The 19,223-nt window shown below is 44.8% G+C and overlaps 1 protein-coding gene across 1 annotated transcript in view; it reads right to left on the minus strand.

Annotated features, from left to right (window-relative positions):
* Positions 1–19,223, minus strand: part of LOC138247073 (IgGFc-binding protein-like) — a 136,948-nt gene that overhangs the window by 74,413 nt on the left and 43,312 nt on the right. Inside the window, exon 4 of the mRNA XM_069201818.1 lies at positions 2,636–2,970. Coding sequence (XP_069057919.1) covers positions 2,636–2,970 — 335 coding nt within the window. The remainder of the gene's footprint in view (positions 1–2,635; positions 2,971–19,223) is intronic.

Below are 19,223 nucleotides of genomic sequence, written 5' to 3' on the forward strand. Positions count from 1 at the left end.
TATATATATATATATTCACTGAAAGAAACAAAGGTTACAGTGATGTTATAGTTAGGTTCTGAATTTACTCGTACAAAACCATTGAAGTTCAGCAGTTATAGTTAGAGTTCCTTCAAGTAACTATAACTTGTTCCCTAAGGTAACTATAACTTGCGCCCTTACCATGCACTGTTTTCCTATGAATAATTTTATTGCAAATGTTGCAGTGCTAATATGAAAGATGCCATACAAGAGCTTGTCAATGATATATTATGTGGAGTAATTATCTGTTAGATCCTAAGCCAAAACAGGGGTGGGAGAGTGAAGAAACATGCCTGTTACGCCATAAGGGTCCATTGTATTCCAGCCTTGGTACTTTTAGTGCACCTCTGTACACCCTCAGATAATCCCCTTACCCAATGTAACTTGGACATATATTTTATAAAAGCACCTGCATCTCACTGAATAATTAATAAATAGATGACTGAATAGGTAGTCAGTGGCGGCTGGTGACCTTTAAAAGTAGTGGGGTGTAATCATTGGCTCAGATTCCAAAGAGCTTTATCTTGAAGGGTTCTCTCACACTTCCTTGCACTACGTTTACTGTCTCAGTCTCAGTAACTCAGTCTCACTTGGTCTCACTAATACACAGAGTCTCACTCATTCTACTCTGGCCCAATCTGTGTCACTCAGTCCCACTCATTTTCACTTATTCTGAATTACTCAGTCTTACTGTGACTCAGTCTCACACACAGTAACATGTAGTTACACTCACTCTAATTCTTCCTCACTCACTTACATTCACTCCTAAACATACTGGTCCTTACTCTCACTCCTTCTCACTCACTCTGACTCATTGCTTCACTGACTCTCTCTCACTTTAACTAACACACATAGTCACACAGACATGCTCACAGTGCTGAAATGGTGCAGGCACCTTCATGCACCTGTGTCAACAAACAAACAATTTCACTAGCTGTCTCAGTTTGCTGCTGGACCCGAACTAGGTCTGTGTTTAATTTTTATTATATCAAGCCTGAATAATTATTTACTCTTGATAAAATAAAAATTGACCACAAAACAAAGCGAGTGCAATGTAGCTGTGGAACCGCCACTGGTCTAGGGAGACCTATCCATCAAATCAATTGATCCACTCAATCATCCACCCTTTCACTTATCTATTCCCTCTTTCATCCATGCATCCTTCCATTCAACCATCCATCCATCATCCATCCTTTTGCTCATCCATCTTTCTTTTCACTCCATCTATCCATCATTTCACTCCATCCTTCCATCATCCTCCCTTTGGCTCATCCATGTATCCACCTTTCACTCAGCCATCCATACATACACCCATCCATCCACCCTTCATCCATCCATTCGTACATCCCTCCATTTACCCTTTAACTCAGCCACTTATCCTTTCACTCACTCATCCATATATCCATTTATTCATTCAACTCACCCTTTCACTCATCCATTTATCCATGCTTTCAGCCAGACATCCGTCTACCCTCATCCATCCAATGTTTTACACAACCAGCCTTACATACATCCTTCCATTCATCCATCCTTTTGCTCATCCAGCTATACTTTCACTTAATCCATCCACTCATACATCCATTTACTCTTCCACTCATTCATCCTTCCTTCCTCTCATCATCCACCAGCCCATCCTTTCATTCCACCCATCAATCCATCCACCCTCCCTTTCATTCATACACCCTCCTTGCCTTTCACTCTTTCGTTCTTACATCCAACCTTTCACTCATTCATCAATGCATCTATCCATCCACCATTTCATCCATGCATCCACCCATCCAGCCATCCACTCATCCTTCCTCTCACTCACCCTCCTAAGTTGATTATGAGCCATGGTCTGCCGAGCTTCAGTCAGAGGATGCCCATCAAGGAACCCACCCCATGGTAGCTGTTAAAGCGGGGGTGGGTGGGTGACAATACCCCTGATACAGGCAGAAGCTCAACTGCATGCTTACCTCATAGTCCTTTAGTGCAATTGTTGTCCACAGCTGGTTACTGCCTGCTCTTGGGCCTCTAATGTCGACATAGGGAGCATTCTGTCATGCTGAGCTCCATGACGTTTTTTCATAGTGAAATCAAATGCAGTCTTAAACAGGCATTACTGCCAGGAGAGCAGTCCCCTGCACCTCTGCTACAACCTGGCCCTCTGTGATGACCAACAAATTGTTGCTACCCACTCCCTTCTTGCCTCATCGGCCTGCCCCACCCCCAGCCATTGAAGTGGATTGAGTTTTCTAACTCCTCCCAGGGCCACTGTTTATGCGCCCCAAAGGCAGCCCGATCACTTGGTTTTGCCCATGAACACCAGTGGCCCCAGCTTGCTTTCTTATTCCGCACTCCCTCTCCTGTGATGTCACTGCTGTAGCTTGTACCTGCAGGTCAAAGGATACATTCCCCTAGATTAGGTCATCAGATGTAAACTACAGGCAAACTTCAGACTCCAAAGTGCACAAGTGTGTTTTCAGCTGCAACCCCCTCACTGGACTCTAACTTCTCTGGCTGGCACAAACCTTTCAAGGTGAACATCTCTAGTGCACTGAAATAATTGAATGTTAATGTTGAGCGCTTTATAAGACTCCTGAACAAATAAAGAAATCAGATACATTTTCCTTACCCGGACTTGACCTTTTTCAAATCTGACCAGGGAGATGGTGTATTCGTAGACTTCGATTGTCACAAAGGTGACGTAGGATACTTTGGTACTGCCTCGGTTCTCGTTCTTCGCCTTAATGTTGAAGACTGGCAGGGTGTTGTCCGCACCACAGGTCTTGGCGATGGTGTAGGTGCAGGTGCCTTGGAAGTCGTAGTTGCGGCCGTCGAATGTGTGTAAGTGTGGGTCTCCCCACCCCCAGCACACTGCTTCTGACTGGGGGACACACACTGGCTGGTCACCGATGCGCTTACATGTCTCCTTCTGCCGGCAGGACACTGAGCCACACAAGGCGTTTCCTGGACACAAAGAAAAAGTGGACAAACACGATGGGAAGGATGGATAGTATGACCACCGGGTGCATAGTTTGGTCAGTAGATTGGGGGACGGGAGCTTCAGATTTCTCGACAATCACGCTGAAATATTAATGTTAAAATACATAATAGCAGTGGCGTAGCGTGGGTTGTCAGCACCAGGGGCAAGGCAAGTAATTTGCGCCCCCTAATCCGGCGCAAGGCAAGTAATTTGCGCCCCCTAACCCGTGGATTTTAGCACTCGAGTCTCTTCCAAGATGTTGCGCCCGGTGCGGCCGGCCCCCCCTGCACCCCCCACGCTACGCCACTGCATAATAGGACAAGCAGGATGCATGATTGGGGTTTAAGGAGCCGTGAAAAGGGAGAGGAATGTGGATTGGTAAGAGTTCTAAGGCCCACATTTATACTTTTTTAGCACCGCATTTGTGCCGTTTTTTGACGCAAAGATGACGCAAACTTGCAAAATACAATTGTTCGCCCTGAGCGAAACAGTAGTTTGCAAAATAGTAATTTTTAGAGCTTTAACAGCAGGGATGAGAGAGAGTGTGTGTTTTTGTTAGTGTGTGCATGCAAAGGTCACAGGGTGAAATCCGACAGACACCTCACCATACTTGACTAAAAACACCTGCACTCATCTACTCATAAGGAAATATATTTATTGGGGAGGGGGGTCCACAACTCATCTTGAAAATAGTATTATACCTAATCCAGACAAAAGTGAGAGCACATGCAAATCTGAGATGGTACTAGGGAAGAAAGATCCTCAAAACGGATGAGGTTCAGGGGAGGCCTTTTCTCCACAGGAAAAGTTCAATGTATTTGTTTGATTCAAATGCCCTTATGTATAGATAGATGTTGGTGCACATGATAAAGCAAATGTGTACTCAAAGGAATCTTCAGCAATCGCAGGCTACCAGGAGTACTTTTGTAATTCCTCTGAATTTCATAAAAGTCAGACTGGTGGGGTCCCAAACATATTTGCAGAACTGGTCTTAAAGGAGTACGCCCTCACCTTTGTACAGATGTGCAAACAGCAAGAATTAGGAATATTTGCAAGAGTGCACCAACTGTGCCTGCCTTCCGGTAATGCCAACCATGCACGCAATTGCGCCTTCATTTTTTTTTTATCCACACTGAAAATAGAGTCCCATGTGTAGAACCCCCTTCCTGACACCCCTGTCGATAAGGGGGTGTTGTTTGGACTCCTCAACAAAGATTTGCACATGCTGCATGCGTTGACCCTCCATATGTGACTACAACATGCTAAAGCGTTCTCCTGCTTCTAAGGAGCTTCGGTGTTTGCTGTCACAGAGAGAGTAGTTATCAATGAGTGATGGCAGTTTTTGGTAGCTGAGGCCAGGGACATCTTAAGAATTTGCGGGGCGCTGGGCCAAACCTATTTAGGGACCCCTGTTTGAAAAAGCTTTGAACTTATGATCCAGTTTCAGCTCACCCATGCCCTCTTCGGCCAGGTCACTGACACTGCACAGGTACACTCCTCCAAATTCCAAATGTTTTTACATGAAATATTTGAGGATAGTGTAATGCGTTTTAATATTGTAACAGAGCCGTAGGTTACTAATATTACTGCAAATGATCTCTGTGACACCATCCCATTTCTCGAAAGTGAGATCCTCTTTTGATCTAAAAGAAACTTTTTTGTGAATGTTGCATAAAACAAACACAACAATTCTTTGCAAAATGTCTCTAATAGACTCTCACACATTACCCACATTAAAAATGCATGAAAAGAAAAAAGTATTTAAAATGATCTATTTAAGTATTATTCAAGGTGATCAGGGCATATTGTTGAAGTATTATTCAAGATTTTTATTTATGTATTTATTTTTGCAATTTTATAAAGCGCAGACATAGCCTGAAGGCATCAGAGTGCTTTATGATACACAGGATAGGGTTACAGTGGGTTACTTTAATAGTAGTTAAACTTAGACATTTACACCAGTGTATGTATACAGGATTTACCCCAAGAGACTGATACGACAATAGGGTGCTGGGCATGAACAGTTAAACGAATGCAGATCAGGATACTTTGGAGAAAGTAAAGAAGTCTGGTCGAGTTAACCAAGATATCTGTCAAATAGGAGGAGGTTGAAGTCCTTTTTGAAGGTTGCCAGGCAGGTGGTTAGACGGAGTGGGGGAGACAGAGAGTTCCAAATTCTGGTGGCTCTACCATAGAAAGACTGGATTTGGATCATTCTCGCCTGAAGGTGGGGTTGTTCCATGAGCAAGGATTGGGCATTTCTGGAACCCCTATTTTCTCCGCAGATATTCAGTTTCTTGTTTAGATAGGAGGGTGAGGAGGAGTGCAGCGCACTGTGTGTATTGCATTGAATTGGGGCTGCGCTTCAATGGGGAGCCATTGGAGGGTTAGCAGGGCAGGGGAAATGTGGGCACATTTCTTGAGAACTAAGACGAAGGGTGCTGCAGCATGTAGTTTTCCTCACAGTGGACCTAGGTGGTCTTTGGGAATGCCTGAGAGAAGGGCAATTCTATATTCCAGCCTAGAGAAAACGAGAGACTGTACCACTGTTTTGAGGTCTTGAACCAGAATCAATTGTCTAATGCCCCAAAGCTGCCTACTTTGGTGTTGTGCACTGTTGACCATGGCTATTAGTCTGTATTAGATGGGTTAAGTTCAAAATGGTGGATGGGCATCCAGTTTCAGATCTTTAAAAGCGTATTTGAAAGCAATGCAAGGTCCTCCGGGGTTCAGATTTTCAAGTATATTTGGGTATCGCTAGTGTAGAGATGGAAAAGAACCCTACAGTTTCTGAGAATCACATAAGGTGGTTCTAGGTAGAGGTTGAAGAGGGTTGGGGAGAGAATTGAACCTTGGGAGATACCTCGGTGAATGGTGACTGGTCTTGAGAATGAGTTGCCCATTTTCACAATTTGGGAACGTTTGGATACCAAAGAGAAGAACCAGTTGACGACAGTGCCTCCTCATTCCATCTGTAGTTCAGGAATGCAAAGGAGGTCATAATGGTTGACAGTGTTGAATGCGTCAAATAAATCCAGGAGAACCAGGAGGCAGGAGTTGCTGGAGTCGAGGATTCTAATGGAGTCATTGACAATCTGCAGAATTGCAGTTTCTGTACATGGCAGAAACCTGATTGGAGAGTGCCTAGAAGGTTGTTTGTTTGAATATGTAAGGCTAGTTGAGATGCTACGTTGATGGGTTTACCTAAAAATGGGAATGTGGAGACGGGGCAGTAGTTGTTCAGGTTCTCTGGATTGAGAGGTTGTTTTTTTAAGAGCAGAGTAATTTGACCCATTTTTAGTCATTGAGGGAAGAGGCCCTGTTTGAGAGAGAAATTGATCGTCAGGGCACGACTCTCAGCAGAACAAAGCTGGCCCTATCAATGCCCCCCCCTGAAAAGCTAGGGCCCTGGGCCAAAGCCCACTTTGCCCATGCCTTAAAACGTCTGTAAGCTGAGTTGAGCTCCTTGTCGTGCTAAAGCAGGGTTGAAGTCTAGGAGCAATGCAATCAGATAGATCAATATGCAATTTTACTGGGCCTTCCTGTGGATGTGCTCCGTGATACTTCCAGAGGATGTGCTCCGTGATGACTCGGTTACATCTCCAAAGCTGGTCTGAGTCCACTGCAAGTAGGAGTGCTGCAGGGATGAGAAGGAGTTTTACATGAAGGAGCATTAGATGTACTCAGTTCATCCATCATTCATTCATGCAGAGAGGTGAGGCCGAGGTCTTCGAGTACTAATAGCACTGTTGTTCGGCTCACGTTCTAGCACTGAAAAGAAGAAAACTTCACATTATGTTTTGGTTAGATGCTATATTAGGAAGCGTGCCACAAGGCAGTTGTGGTACTAGTACTAGCCAGCAGGTGTTCCACTGTCCTATGTTGGTACCAGTGCTGCAAGGAGTCAGAGTAAGAGGGATGCTGTCTAGGTTTGGATCTGGAAGTGGACAACTGACGCCTGTACTACTGATAATGTGCGGTTCCACCACTGCAATCTCAAAAATACTGTACATTTCAGTAAAAAATCTAGAAAAGATAATGCACTGCAATGCACTCCACGCAGAGAGCACTGGTACTGCAAGGGTACCGCAATCTATATTTAGTTCCACTGCTGAAGCAGCAGGAGAACTACGGTCCATGTAAATCCAAGATTAAACCAACAGGAGTCCTGCAGTTTACAAAGGCCTGCACAGTAACAGCAAGGGTCCTACAGTGCTAAATCATGTCCAGTGCTGTGATCACAAGAGTACTTCAATAAATGTTTGTTTCCAGTACTGGAACCTCAGTTATGAAACATCATGGGGTACTGCAGTCCGGGTATAGTCCCAGTACTGGAATAGCAGGAGTCCTGCCATTTACAAAGGCTGGCACAGTAACAGCAAGGGTACTGCAGTTCTAAATCATGTCAGGTGCTGTGACTGCAAGAGTACTGCAATCTGTGTTTGGTTCCAGGTGTGCTGTTCCTTTTATGGACAGTTGCTAGCCTGCTGAGCCCTTGGACCATGTATTATGTCCATGCTACATAGGGCAGTGCCATACCTACATGGGTGCAACATATGCTGTTTTTTGCCTACATCGTGTGTTGCTTGGTACTTCTTGCCTTTTGTTATGTTGAGGCCTCTACTTTGGCATACTTACCTTTGCTAATCTGAGGCTGTTAAAACAGATTATGCAATGGATCATCTCATTTCAGCCTGACTTAATAGTGTAGCTGGTGTTCCATTTGATATAAACATGTTGGTGGAATGGGAAATGTTATCAGTCAATTTGCTGGACTCTAGATGTATGTGTCCATCATGGCTACATTAGAAGTGGGTTATGTCAGTGTTACTTCAGTCTTAAGATTTTAGGTTACACGAGTCTGGACAGATGTTAGTGATGTAGGTTTTTAATGTAGTCATGTTGAGGTTTCTACTCAGCATGAACAGTGTAATAGTATGTGGCTTTAATGCACATTATTGGAGTCCATTTTATTGGATGTGTTAGGATGCTCCCTGTGGTTGTCTGTGGGTTTATCCTGTGTGCTAAGTAGGCCCCTATTGCTGGACATGACTTTGTTGTCTATGTGTCAATGAGTAAGATAAGTGAGTCCAGAAACTCTATCTAAAAGGTTTTAAAAGACTTTTGATGGATGTTTTCTTAACATGCCATGTAATTTTATGAGCCTCACTTTTTGGGTATGCCATATGTAGTGATTTCATCTGCGGTATTTGACATTGTGAAAGTTATGGACAGAGTCACATGTTAGGTATGTGGTTGCAAAGCAACATGATGTTTTGTAGTTGAAGTGAGATCCGTTTAAGTTCATGGAACATGAGTACTGGTGATGGACTGGGCAAGTGTGCATTAGGGGCAGACATGATATTGTGATATCAGTTAACTGCATTTGCTAAGGATGATTTGTTGATACACAGTGATGATCTGTAGAGGGAGAGGCTTTTTATGTTGCCAATTCAGCTTGTGCATGAATAGTTTGTGTTCCAGCTGAATTGATGGGATGGTGATGTAGTGGTCAGATGGTTGTCTTATGATGACGGTGAGTCTGTTGTAATATAGGATTGTTGGGAGTATGTAGTTGTGACATGATGTAGGCTCTAAATGGTTCCTGCTTGGGGCTTTCTAAGACTTAGATGAGATTTTACTGTTTTATATGAAATAATGTATGTGTATATTAAGAAACTGATGACCTTCTCTCCCTCTCTGTTTCCCTGCACCAGCATTGGCAGGTGAAAGAGACGAGGCACAGCCGAGTGGGGAAGCTGCTGGCCACAGGACCCGGAGTACTAATACCACAGACACCGAATGACCCAGTGGCCCAGAGGGCGAGGAAATGCCATGGGAAAGACAAGATTGAGTTCGTCATCTTCAGAATCCTCCTCCAGTGGACACTTCCTGGCGGTGGCAGGCCCATCTGGGACTACCCAGGCACCATCTCAGGCCACCAGCCCCCTTACTACCACAGTCTTCCCTGTACCACCCCTCCCAGTTGTCTGTGCCCGCTCACCCAAGATGGTGGGCGTCTCCTTTGCCGCAGGCACCTCTGCCCCAGTCCCTGTCATCCCTGCTGCCCTCAGTGAGGATGCTGTTGATCTCCAGAGGTCCATCTCTGTGGCTCAGTCGACCATCGTGACTGCCATCCAGGGACTGGCAACTCAAGTCCAACAGACTAGTGCATTCCTGGAGGGCATTCACAGTGCACTGGCTGACCTACAGAGATCCATTCAGGCTTTGGCCTCCACGCTGAGGGCAGCCAGTCATCCTTTCTCTCCTGTGCCCCCTCCACCTTTCTCTTCCTCTTCCCAATGCCAAACCCCTCTTCCCGACCCAGCTAAAGCACACAGACAGACAAGCATTAATCCACCTCAACATCCAAGAGTAGCTCAGACAAACATTAGCACCACAAGACACACCACCGGCATGTACACAAGCAACATACACTTGCACGCACAGCAACAGTCACAACCAGCACTGACACCCCCACCACCCCCAGCATCACTGACAGCACACCTGACACATCAGCAGACACAACACTAATATTCACTGGTCCAGCTACGACACCTATCCTACCCACAGACAGCACCACAGCAGACCTTCAGACATCCACACTAGTCACCACACCTGCAGATACCACAAACACAGACACTCCTACGTGCAGCACATCCACCATACCTGCAGTCACCGTTCCAACAGACACTCACCACCCACCACAGCATCCCCGAGCACCTCCACCCCCTGTCCTCAAAAGTCACATAAACACCCTCACTCACCCACCCAACAAACACCCACCACCAACAAACCTAACTCACACAAACATGCATCCAAGACATCCACACCAACACCTCAGACAACCACTCCCTCTCCCTCCACACCCAAACCTTTTTGCCATGACCGTCCCTGTGTGTCTAAAAAAGCTTTCATTTCAGAGTTTTCCCTTTTCCGTACTTCTCTCCCACCCCTGATATCCCTAAACGGTCTGTGTCCCTTCCCAAGTCCGTCCCTTCCACCCTCAAGACCTCCCTTGCCTCCCCTGCAAGTTCCCATGCCCCTCCCTTTGCCAAGTCAAACCCCTACACCTAAAAGCCAACCCTCCCCAAAACCTAAGGTCAAGCCCAACCCCCACCTTCCAAGCCAGATCCCAAAGGCCCTCCTCTAAGCCGTAAACCCAACCCCTCCTCTGACCCCCCTCCACAAGATAACCCCTAAGGTGCCTGCATGCTCCATAGATGCTCCTACCTGTGGAGGTTACATGGCAGTCAGGATTCAAGTTTGGGGCACACATCAGTGGACTAGTTAAAAAATGGACTGGCCTATGGCCTTTGTTTTTTGCAAAAATGTTGATGTTAATAATTACTTGAACACGTAGTTGGTTTCCTGGTTACAACCATGTCATGCATTTTTCTAGTATGGAGTTGTTCCTGGCTGATATTATTTGTGTGTCTGTATGTGTGTGTGTGTTCTTCTTGGGCTATGTGTATTGTTTAGGCAGTATGTGAAGTTGTGTGCAGTGTTTTTGTCTGAAAGTGGTTTGGTATGTGTTGTGTAATGGAAATCTGTGTGTTCAAGAGGTTTTGTTGTGTTGGTATAATGTGTTGTTTGTGTTGAGATGTATTTGTTGGTGTGCTGTCTGGCTTTGTGTGCTTTGACTGTGTGTGTTATGTGCATGGAATGTTAGATACGGTGTTCTTTAAAAGGTAAGTACTCCATGTTCGGAACTCATGCGATAGTTATCTTTTACATTACGCCTTTATCGACCCTTTAAATGTGTGTTTCAATTGGAGAACACAATCACTGTTAACACTACAATGTTCTCAAAGCTGTTTTCCAATAGGGCAGCTGGAATTCAAAGGAGTCTAATATAGTTTACAACTGCTTGTGATGTTAGGAATTCATCTGTGTCTCAGTTCAGGGTTTTTATGCACAGGAGCCGGTTTTATTCTAGTTTAAGGGGAGCAGTGTTGGAGTCTGAGATTTCCAGGGGCTGCTCTTTCTCCAGGTTGCCCTGGCCGCCTCCTCAGTGCATTCAACTTGGGATCTGTCTCAGCCTCCTGTGTATCTCAACTCTCCGAGACGTCCTGGCCCCTGAGTCATTCTGTTCAAAATATGATAAAAGCGCTTCACTGTGCTGCATGCACAGTGCAATGAAGTATATTTCAAGGTGCACTGTGGTCAGTAGCAGGTCAGCTGTTGGGATGTGGGAATGTTCTGTTGTAAGCAGACCCATTCTCTCATTCGGAATTTCTTTCCATTTTTTAGCACACACCTGTGCCCTCCTACTGCATCTATGAAAATGTGTCTGACCTTTTTTTGTTTATTTCCAAGTATATGTATGGTACATCTGGGAAAGCTGCATTAATACTCCAAAATATCGTATATGAAAGTAAAACATCTCAGTGTGTTGCTATAATATTGCAGACATCTGTGAGTAGTCTGAGGGTCACGGATTTGAATCCTCTTGGGTTGGTTTAGCATTTCTACCGCTGAGTTGGGTAAGTGATGCTGTTACATGAAGCAATTTGCGGCTCAGGCGATTAAGTCTTGGGTGCATGCCCATTGTCAATATTACATCCATACACTGTAATATAACCTACTCCACTATAGAGTGAGGATATGACAGGCTTACAGAAAATGTGAGAATGGAAACATAGCAGTCTGCCCAACAACCACCGGATGCAGAAGCCTGTCTCACCCATACACAGAATTTATGGCTAAATTGCAAATATCCATTTTATTGTGAACAGTGGAACAGAAAGCAGAAATAACAAGGTTGAAAACCACGGAAGTAAAAAGAGCTGATCCATTGCGGGGTAATTGGCAAACTCCTGATGTTCTTGAAAACAGACTGAGCAGTGGCACAAGCTGTAACTGAGTCTTTGGGGAATGATGAATACAATCAAAACTGGATGTTAAGGCACAAACATGGCCTTAGATGCAGAAATGAAGAGCTTTCTGCTTGGGGCTCCCCCGCCCCCTTTGAGCTCAGCAGTGTATCGCCCACACGGACTTACAGGAGCAGGACCATTTGTGACGAGATGAGAACATGATTTGGAGCAGTTTACAACAAGCATTTGAACTGCAGGGGGTCTCGCATTCTCTCGAGTTAGAGCTATTAGAGTTGTAAATTACTAACTGGACTCGGGGGTCTCGCGTTTGCTCGTGTTAGAGCTGATCGCGTTGTAAACTCTTAACCCGACTTTTCCACCTATCGGGCAAAAGTGCATTTATGTACATAACCCGAAAAAGTGAAATTAAGTATGTAAAGCGCTCGACTTCTGCAAAGCGAGATCAGGCTCGTAAATTAGAGGAAAAAAATTCCACGAGCCCGATGGAAAACAGCGAGCCTCGCATGTTTTCTGCACTTGGTCGCTGCGCTCAAGGAGGGCTAGCCACCGGAAAAGGCATGACATATGCGTGCCTTCGACTAATGAAAGTAAGCAGATTTTATTAGGGAAGCCCGGCAACAAATAAAAAACACTGACGTGAAGTTGACAGGGCTCCGAGCCCTTTTTCTAAATACAAAAGAGTCTCGCTGCGAAACGCATGCACGAGTGCATGCAACGCAGGCTCAACCCTAAAAAGTAAAACATTTGACATAAGCGAGCCTATTTAAAGCGCCGCCGTGAGTGCAAAGAGAGGCAAAAGGAAAAAGAAGTTCGCTCGCAGTCAAAGTTATCGGCAAACGTGCAATTATCCATGTAACAGGGTCGATGGCCAAGATGGTAACAAGACCGCTCTAAGGAGGGACAAACGTAAAGCAGTTACCAACTAAAAGAAAGGATTTTTGAAAGGCAAGCCCACAAATGAGTGATAGTGATGGGCGTGGTTAAAAGCCCAGGTACATACCGACATGTGGAAAAAGCAGCACTTGTGCGCTTCTGTGCTCACCCTAACAAGCCAGTTGTGTATTGAACCTGGAGGGGGCCCCACTGCAAAGAACATGGATTGGGCCCCGACCTGACTCACCCCGGTCAGGTGCTGAGGGCAACCCTATAGTTCAGGGCCCCCGTACTGCGTGGGATGTGGGGCCTTTGTTACACTAATGAAACAAGCATTAGCATAGCCAGTAAGTCTCACCTTTGGGACCTAATAAATGTTTAGTAAGAGCCCCTGCAGGGAAAGGTTTATGAGTTTATGACTGGGGCATAACTCAAAGTGCTCAATAAGAACAAAGAACAGCACACAGGTGATGCAGCCTGGGAGCATGGGCTGAGGTGATTCAACCAGTCCAACTTCCGGAAACGGTCTGTGGGCGTTAACTTAATATAACCACAGACTTGTCATCTGTGAATGACAAAGACGATTTCATACTCAGTGAAAGGCAGCCGTCCGCCCAGTCACAATCCCATCGCTCAACAGGTTGTATGTCTGTTACCTTTAAATCTGCATGCATAGATAAACATAACAAATTTCAGTGCCTCGTTAGGGCAGTATTCCCTATGTAAACGTAATTTCAGTGTTTGTAAAGTGCACCTTGACCCCGTAAGGCTTCTCTAGTGGCTGAAGAATGAATGGTTACTATTATCAACTCAATGACATTCATTTATTTTCGATTTAGGAAGGATAAAAGGCTGAGTAGGCCCGATAACTTTGAAACTGTATCCAGCCACTCAAAGAAATATGTAACCCCCTTGAGCCACCGGATGCCTAATTAAATCCAAACTGATAGTTGGTACTGTTTAGCAAAATTTGCTGAACTTAAAACAGTTAGAATTGTGGCGAGGGTTTGAACATTTACAGGTCACATTCAGTAAGTTGTGAAATAGTAAAAAAAAAGAAATGGGAAGAGATGGGGACATAAGGAAGGGAAAAAAGATTGCAAAATAGGCAGAAAAGTCTATAGACTGAAACCTGGGAAAAGTAGACAGTGTGTACCTTTAAGAAGGGAGAGTTGTCCCTCCCGATGGGACAACACCTTGAGGCCTCCCACACTTGGGCAACCTCCGACTGACCATGCCCAGAACCTCGTTATCATCATCAACAGCAATCTCACCTTCAAGTGACAGATAAACGCAATGGCCTCCTCCTGTTTCCCCATCCTCTGCATGCTGCGGAAGATTTTCAGATGGATCCCATTGAAACCAGAAAAACGGTAACTCAAGCCCTCATCGTCAGCAGACTGTACTTCAGAAATGTCCTATACAATGGACTCTCCGCCCAGGTCCTTGACTGCCTCCAAACGATCCAGAACACAGCAGGGAGACTAGTCTTGGACCTTCCCAGGTGAACCAGCATCACCCCTCACCTCAGAAGGTGAGGTGCCCGTACGTCAAAATTCTCACTCTCGCTTACAAAGCCCCTTGTCACAGAAAACTGGCAGAACCCTAGCCTCCATGTGCAGGAGGCCCAATGCCACTCTAAATTGCACAGTATGGTTTGTTTGTTGTGTGATTTGTAAGCAAAGTCTTTTGATGTTATGGGTCGTGTTAAAGCTCTCAGATCTGGGCCGGGCCCCTGGCTCGGTCTGTGCATTTGCTGACTCGCACACCTTTGCAGTGCGTAAGTCAGTGTAAAATGACAGGAGTCACAAAGAGTTGAATGATGTGGGTGCTTTAGGCACCAGTAAGGAGAACTGGGCTGTGTGGTAAGTATAGAGGGCCGAAGGCACTGCTGGGAAACACTTACTGAAGGCGGAAGGGGCTCGGCTCCCTGGCCTGGTGTGCGTCTGTGGAATGGACAAGTAGGGCTGTGGCAGAGGTGGGGAGCCAAGTCTGATAGCCCCACATAAAGGCACCCATGTGCTAGTAACGAAAACCACTCTGAAGGAGAGAGGCGTATAGAAAAGCAAGCAGCTAATCTACTGGAGTGGGAGCAGGGGCAGGAAGAAAGCAGCACACATTGTGCATGTACGAAAGTACCCAAGCAAATAAAAGATTGCAAAAGTACCGCATGGCTCTGGGATTTTTTTATGATATTTAATAACACAAGAGCAAGCTTCCTTAATGGCTTCTAATCTGATATCCCGGAGGACAAACAAAGGACAAAGAATGAAGAGCTTAAAGGTACAAAAGAAGAAAAGTCTATTGTGCTCAAGGAAGTGCGTTGTTGTCATGGCTCAAAAGGACACCCAAAAGAAAAATACTGCTCACAAAGCATCGTAAATAACATGAAGAGTAAGAGCTCATGTAAAAGGGGCAGTTCCATGGGAGGTTACACACGTAAAAAAGGAGGGACTACTAAGCATTTTAACCAACGAAAAGCAGGCATTTACCAAAGAAAATGAAAGAACCCAATGAAAAAATGGGCGGTGCTTGAAGCTCATATTGCATATTACAGCATGTCTCGAAGAGACAGTGAGCGTGCACTACCTAGGTGAGACCTAACTAGATGGGGTTCATTAGCAAAGGGGTAGGGCTGCTTCACCTGTCACATTATTCAAGAGTTGTACACTTTCTTGGCTATACTTCACCTGCCATATTGTTCAAGAGTTGTACACTTTCTTGGTTGTACTAAGATGTGCAATCATTTCATACTATCTTAATGGTTCAGCTAAATAGTCTAAATGGCACACAGACAGCATATTGTACACTCATAAATCCTTACTCACTGTAATAGACAGCATACTGTACACTCTGATATCCATATTCACTGTAATAGAAAGCACTGTAATAGACAGCATAATGTACACTCAGGAATACTTATTGACTCAAATGCACAATGGAGGTACGCTCTGGCTGTGAGAAGCAATTTAAGATACACTCAGATATAGTTACATGCTCAATTATAAAGCCTACTGTACACTCAGAAATACTAACACTGGCTCATACAAACATTCTAGGATTCACTCAACTATATTTACTAGATGAAATAGCGTAAGACATACACAGATATACTTCACACTTATCCTAAGTGGCTTACACAATGTACTGCACACATGTATACTTATAGGATTGGAGGCACTTTCTAATACACACTGAAATACTTCCTGCCTTAGTCAGTTTGTGATTCACTCAGCTGGACACACTATATGTCGTAGAGTGACAGTCACTTAGATGTACTAACTGTATCTCGTAGTGTAAGAGGCACTCACACATACTCTTTGTCTCGTGTAAGAGGCAGTCAGATATACTCACTAATTCTCGTTGTGTAAGAGGCACTCAGATATACTCATTCTGTTTCATAGTCTAAGAGGCACTCAGCTATACACACTGTATCTTGTAGTGTAAGAGGCACTCAGATATACCCACTGTATTTCATTGTGTAAGAACCTTTCAGATATACTCACTGAATCTCAGAATCTAAGAGGCACTAAATTATACTCACAGTATCTCGTAGTGTAAGAGGCACTCAGATATATTGACTGTCTCGTACTGTAAGAGGCACTCACAAATACTCAATTTATCTTGTAGTGTTAGAGGCACTAGCACATACTCACTGTATTTTTTCTAAGAGCCACTCAGATATATTCACTGTATCTCATATGAGGCACGGGGATACTCGCTGTAACTGCTGGTGTAAGAGGCACTTACATACACTCACTGTATCTTGTGTGAGGCACTCACATATGTATAGTGTATCCCTCAGTGTAAGAGGCTCTCACATATTCTCAGAGTTTCTCATAGTATAAGAGGCTCTCACATACTCTCACTGCATCTCATCATGTAAGAGGCACTCATATGCTCAGTGTAACTCGTATTGTAAGGGAGATTCACATACACTCGCTGTATTTTCTATCTTGTAGAGTAAAAAGTACTCACACATGCTCAGGGTATCTCGTAGTGTAAGGGAGAACTCACATACCCTCAGTGTGTCTCATAGAGGAAGGGACACTCACATAGCCTCACTGTACCTCGTAGTGTAAGAGGCACTCACGCTCACTGTATCGCATAGTGGAAGAGGCCCTCAGATACACTCACTGTATCTCATAGTGTGAGAGACACTCAGATACACTCACTTTATCTTGCAGTGCAAGAGGCATTCACATATGCTTACTGTCTCTCATAGTGTAAGAGGCACTCATATACACTCACTGTACCTCGTAGTGTAAAAGACACTCACGTTCACTGTATTGCATAGTGGAAGAGGCCCTCAGATGAACTCACTGTATCTCACAGTGCAAGAGGCACTCAGATACACTCACTGTATCTCATAGTGAAAGAGGCCCTCAGATACACTCACTGTATCTCATAGTGAAAGAGGCCCATCAGATACACTCACTGTATCTTGCAGTGCAAGAGGCATTCACATACGCTTACTGTATCTCATAGTTTGAGAGGCACTCAGATACACTCACTGTAACGCATAGTGTAAGAGGCCCTCAGATACACTCACTGTATCTTGCAGTGCAAGAGGCATTCACATACGCTTACTGTATCTCATAGTGTGAGAGGCACTCAGATACACTCACTGTATTGCATAGTGTAAGAGGTCCTCAGATACACTCACTGTATCTTGCAGTGCACAAAGCATTCACATACGCTTACTGTATCTCATAGTGTAAGAGGCCCTCAGATACACTCACTGTATCTTGCAGTGCAAGAGGCATTCACATACGCTTACTGTATCTCATAGTGTAAGAGGCACTCAGATACACTCACTGTCTCTCATAGTGTGAGAGGCACTCAGATACACTCACTGTATCGCATAGTGTAAGAGGACCTCAGATACACTCACTGTATCTCATAGTGTAAGAGGCCCTCAGATACACTCATTGTATCCCATAGTGTAAGAGGCCCTCAGATACACTCACTGTATCTCGCAGTGCACAAGGCATTCACATACGCTTACTGTATCTCATAGTGTGAGGCCCCCAGATACACTCACTGTATCTTGCAGTGCAAGAGGCATTCACATACGCTTACTGTATCTCATAGTGTAAGAGGCACTCAGATACACTCACTGTCTCTCATAGTGTGAGAGGCACTCAGATACACTCACTGTATCGCATAGTGTAAGAGGCCCTCAGATACACTCACTGTATCTCATAGTGTAAGAGGCCCTCAGATACACTCATTGTATCTCATAGTGTGAGAGGCCCTCGGATATACTCACTGTATCTTGCAGTGCAAGAGGCATTCACATATGCTTACTGTATCTCATAGTGTGAGAGGCACTCAGATACACTCACTGTATCGCATAGTGTAAGAGGCCCTCAGATACACTCACTGTATCTCACAGTGCAAGAGGCACTCACATACACTCACTGTATCTCACAGTGCAAGAGGCACTCACATACACTCACTGTATCTCATAGTGTAAGAGGACCTCAGATACACTCACTGTATCTCGCAGTGCACGAGGCATTCACATACGCTTACTGTATCTCGTAATGTAAGAGGCCCTCAGATACACTCACTGTATCTTGCAGTGCAAGAGGCATTCACATACGCTTACTGTATCTCATAGTGTAAGAGGCACTCAGATACACTCACTGTCTCTCATAGTGTGAGAGGCACTCAGATACACTCACTGTATCGCATAGTGTAAGAGGCCCTCAGATACACTCACTGTATCTCATAGTGTATGAGGCCCTCAGATACACTCATTGTATCTCATAGTGTAAGAGGACCTCGGATACACTCACTGTATCTTGCATTGCAAGAGGCATTCACATACACTTACTGTATCTCATAGTGTGAAAGGCACTCAGATACACTCACTGTATTGCATAGTGTAAGAGGCCCTCAGATACACTCACTGTATTGCATAGTGTAAGGGTCCCTCAGATACACTCACTGTATCTTGCAGTGTAAGAGGCCCTCAGATACACTCATTGTATCTCATAGTGTAAGAGGCCCTCGGATACACTCACTGCATCTTGCAGTGCAAGAGGCCCTCAGATACACTCATTGTATCTCATAGTGTAAGAGGTACTCAGATACACTCACTGTATCGCATAGTGTAAGAGGCCCTCAGATACACTCACTGTATCTCGCAGTGCACGAGGCATTCACATACGCTTACTGTATCTCATAATGTAAGAGGCCCTCAGATACACTCACTGTATCTTGCAGTGCAAGAGGCATTCACATACGCTTACTGTATCTCATAGTGTTGGAGGCACTCAGACACACTCACTGTCTCTCATAGTGTGAGAGGCCCTCAGATACACTCACTGTATCGCATAGTGTAAGGGGCCCTCAGATACACTCACTGTATCGCATAGTGTAAGAGGCCCTCAGATACACTCACTGTATTGCATAGTGTAAGGGGCCCTCAGATACACTCACAGTATTGCATAGTGTAAGAGGCACTCACCTAAACTCATTATTTCTCATAGTTTTAGAGGAACTCACATTCACTG

This window comes from Pleurodeles waltl, chromosome 7 (assembly GCF_031143425.1).
Source record: "Pleurodeles waltl isolate 20211129_DDA chromosome 7, aPleWal1.hap1.20221129, whole genome shotgun sequence".
In the NCBI taxonomy this organism is placed as follows: domain Eukaryota; kingdom Metazoa; phylum Chordata; class Amphibia; order Caudata; family Salamandridae; genus Pleurodeles; species Pleurodeles waltl.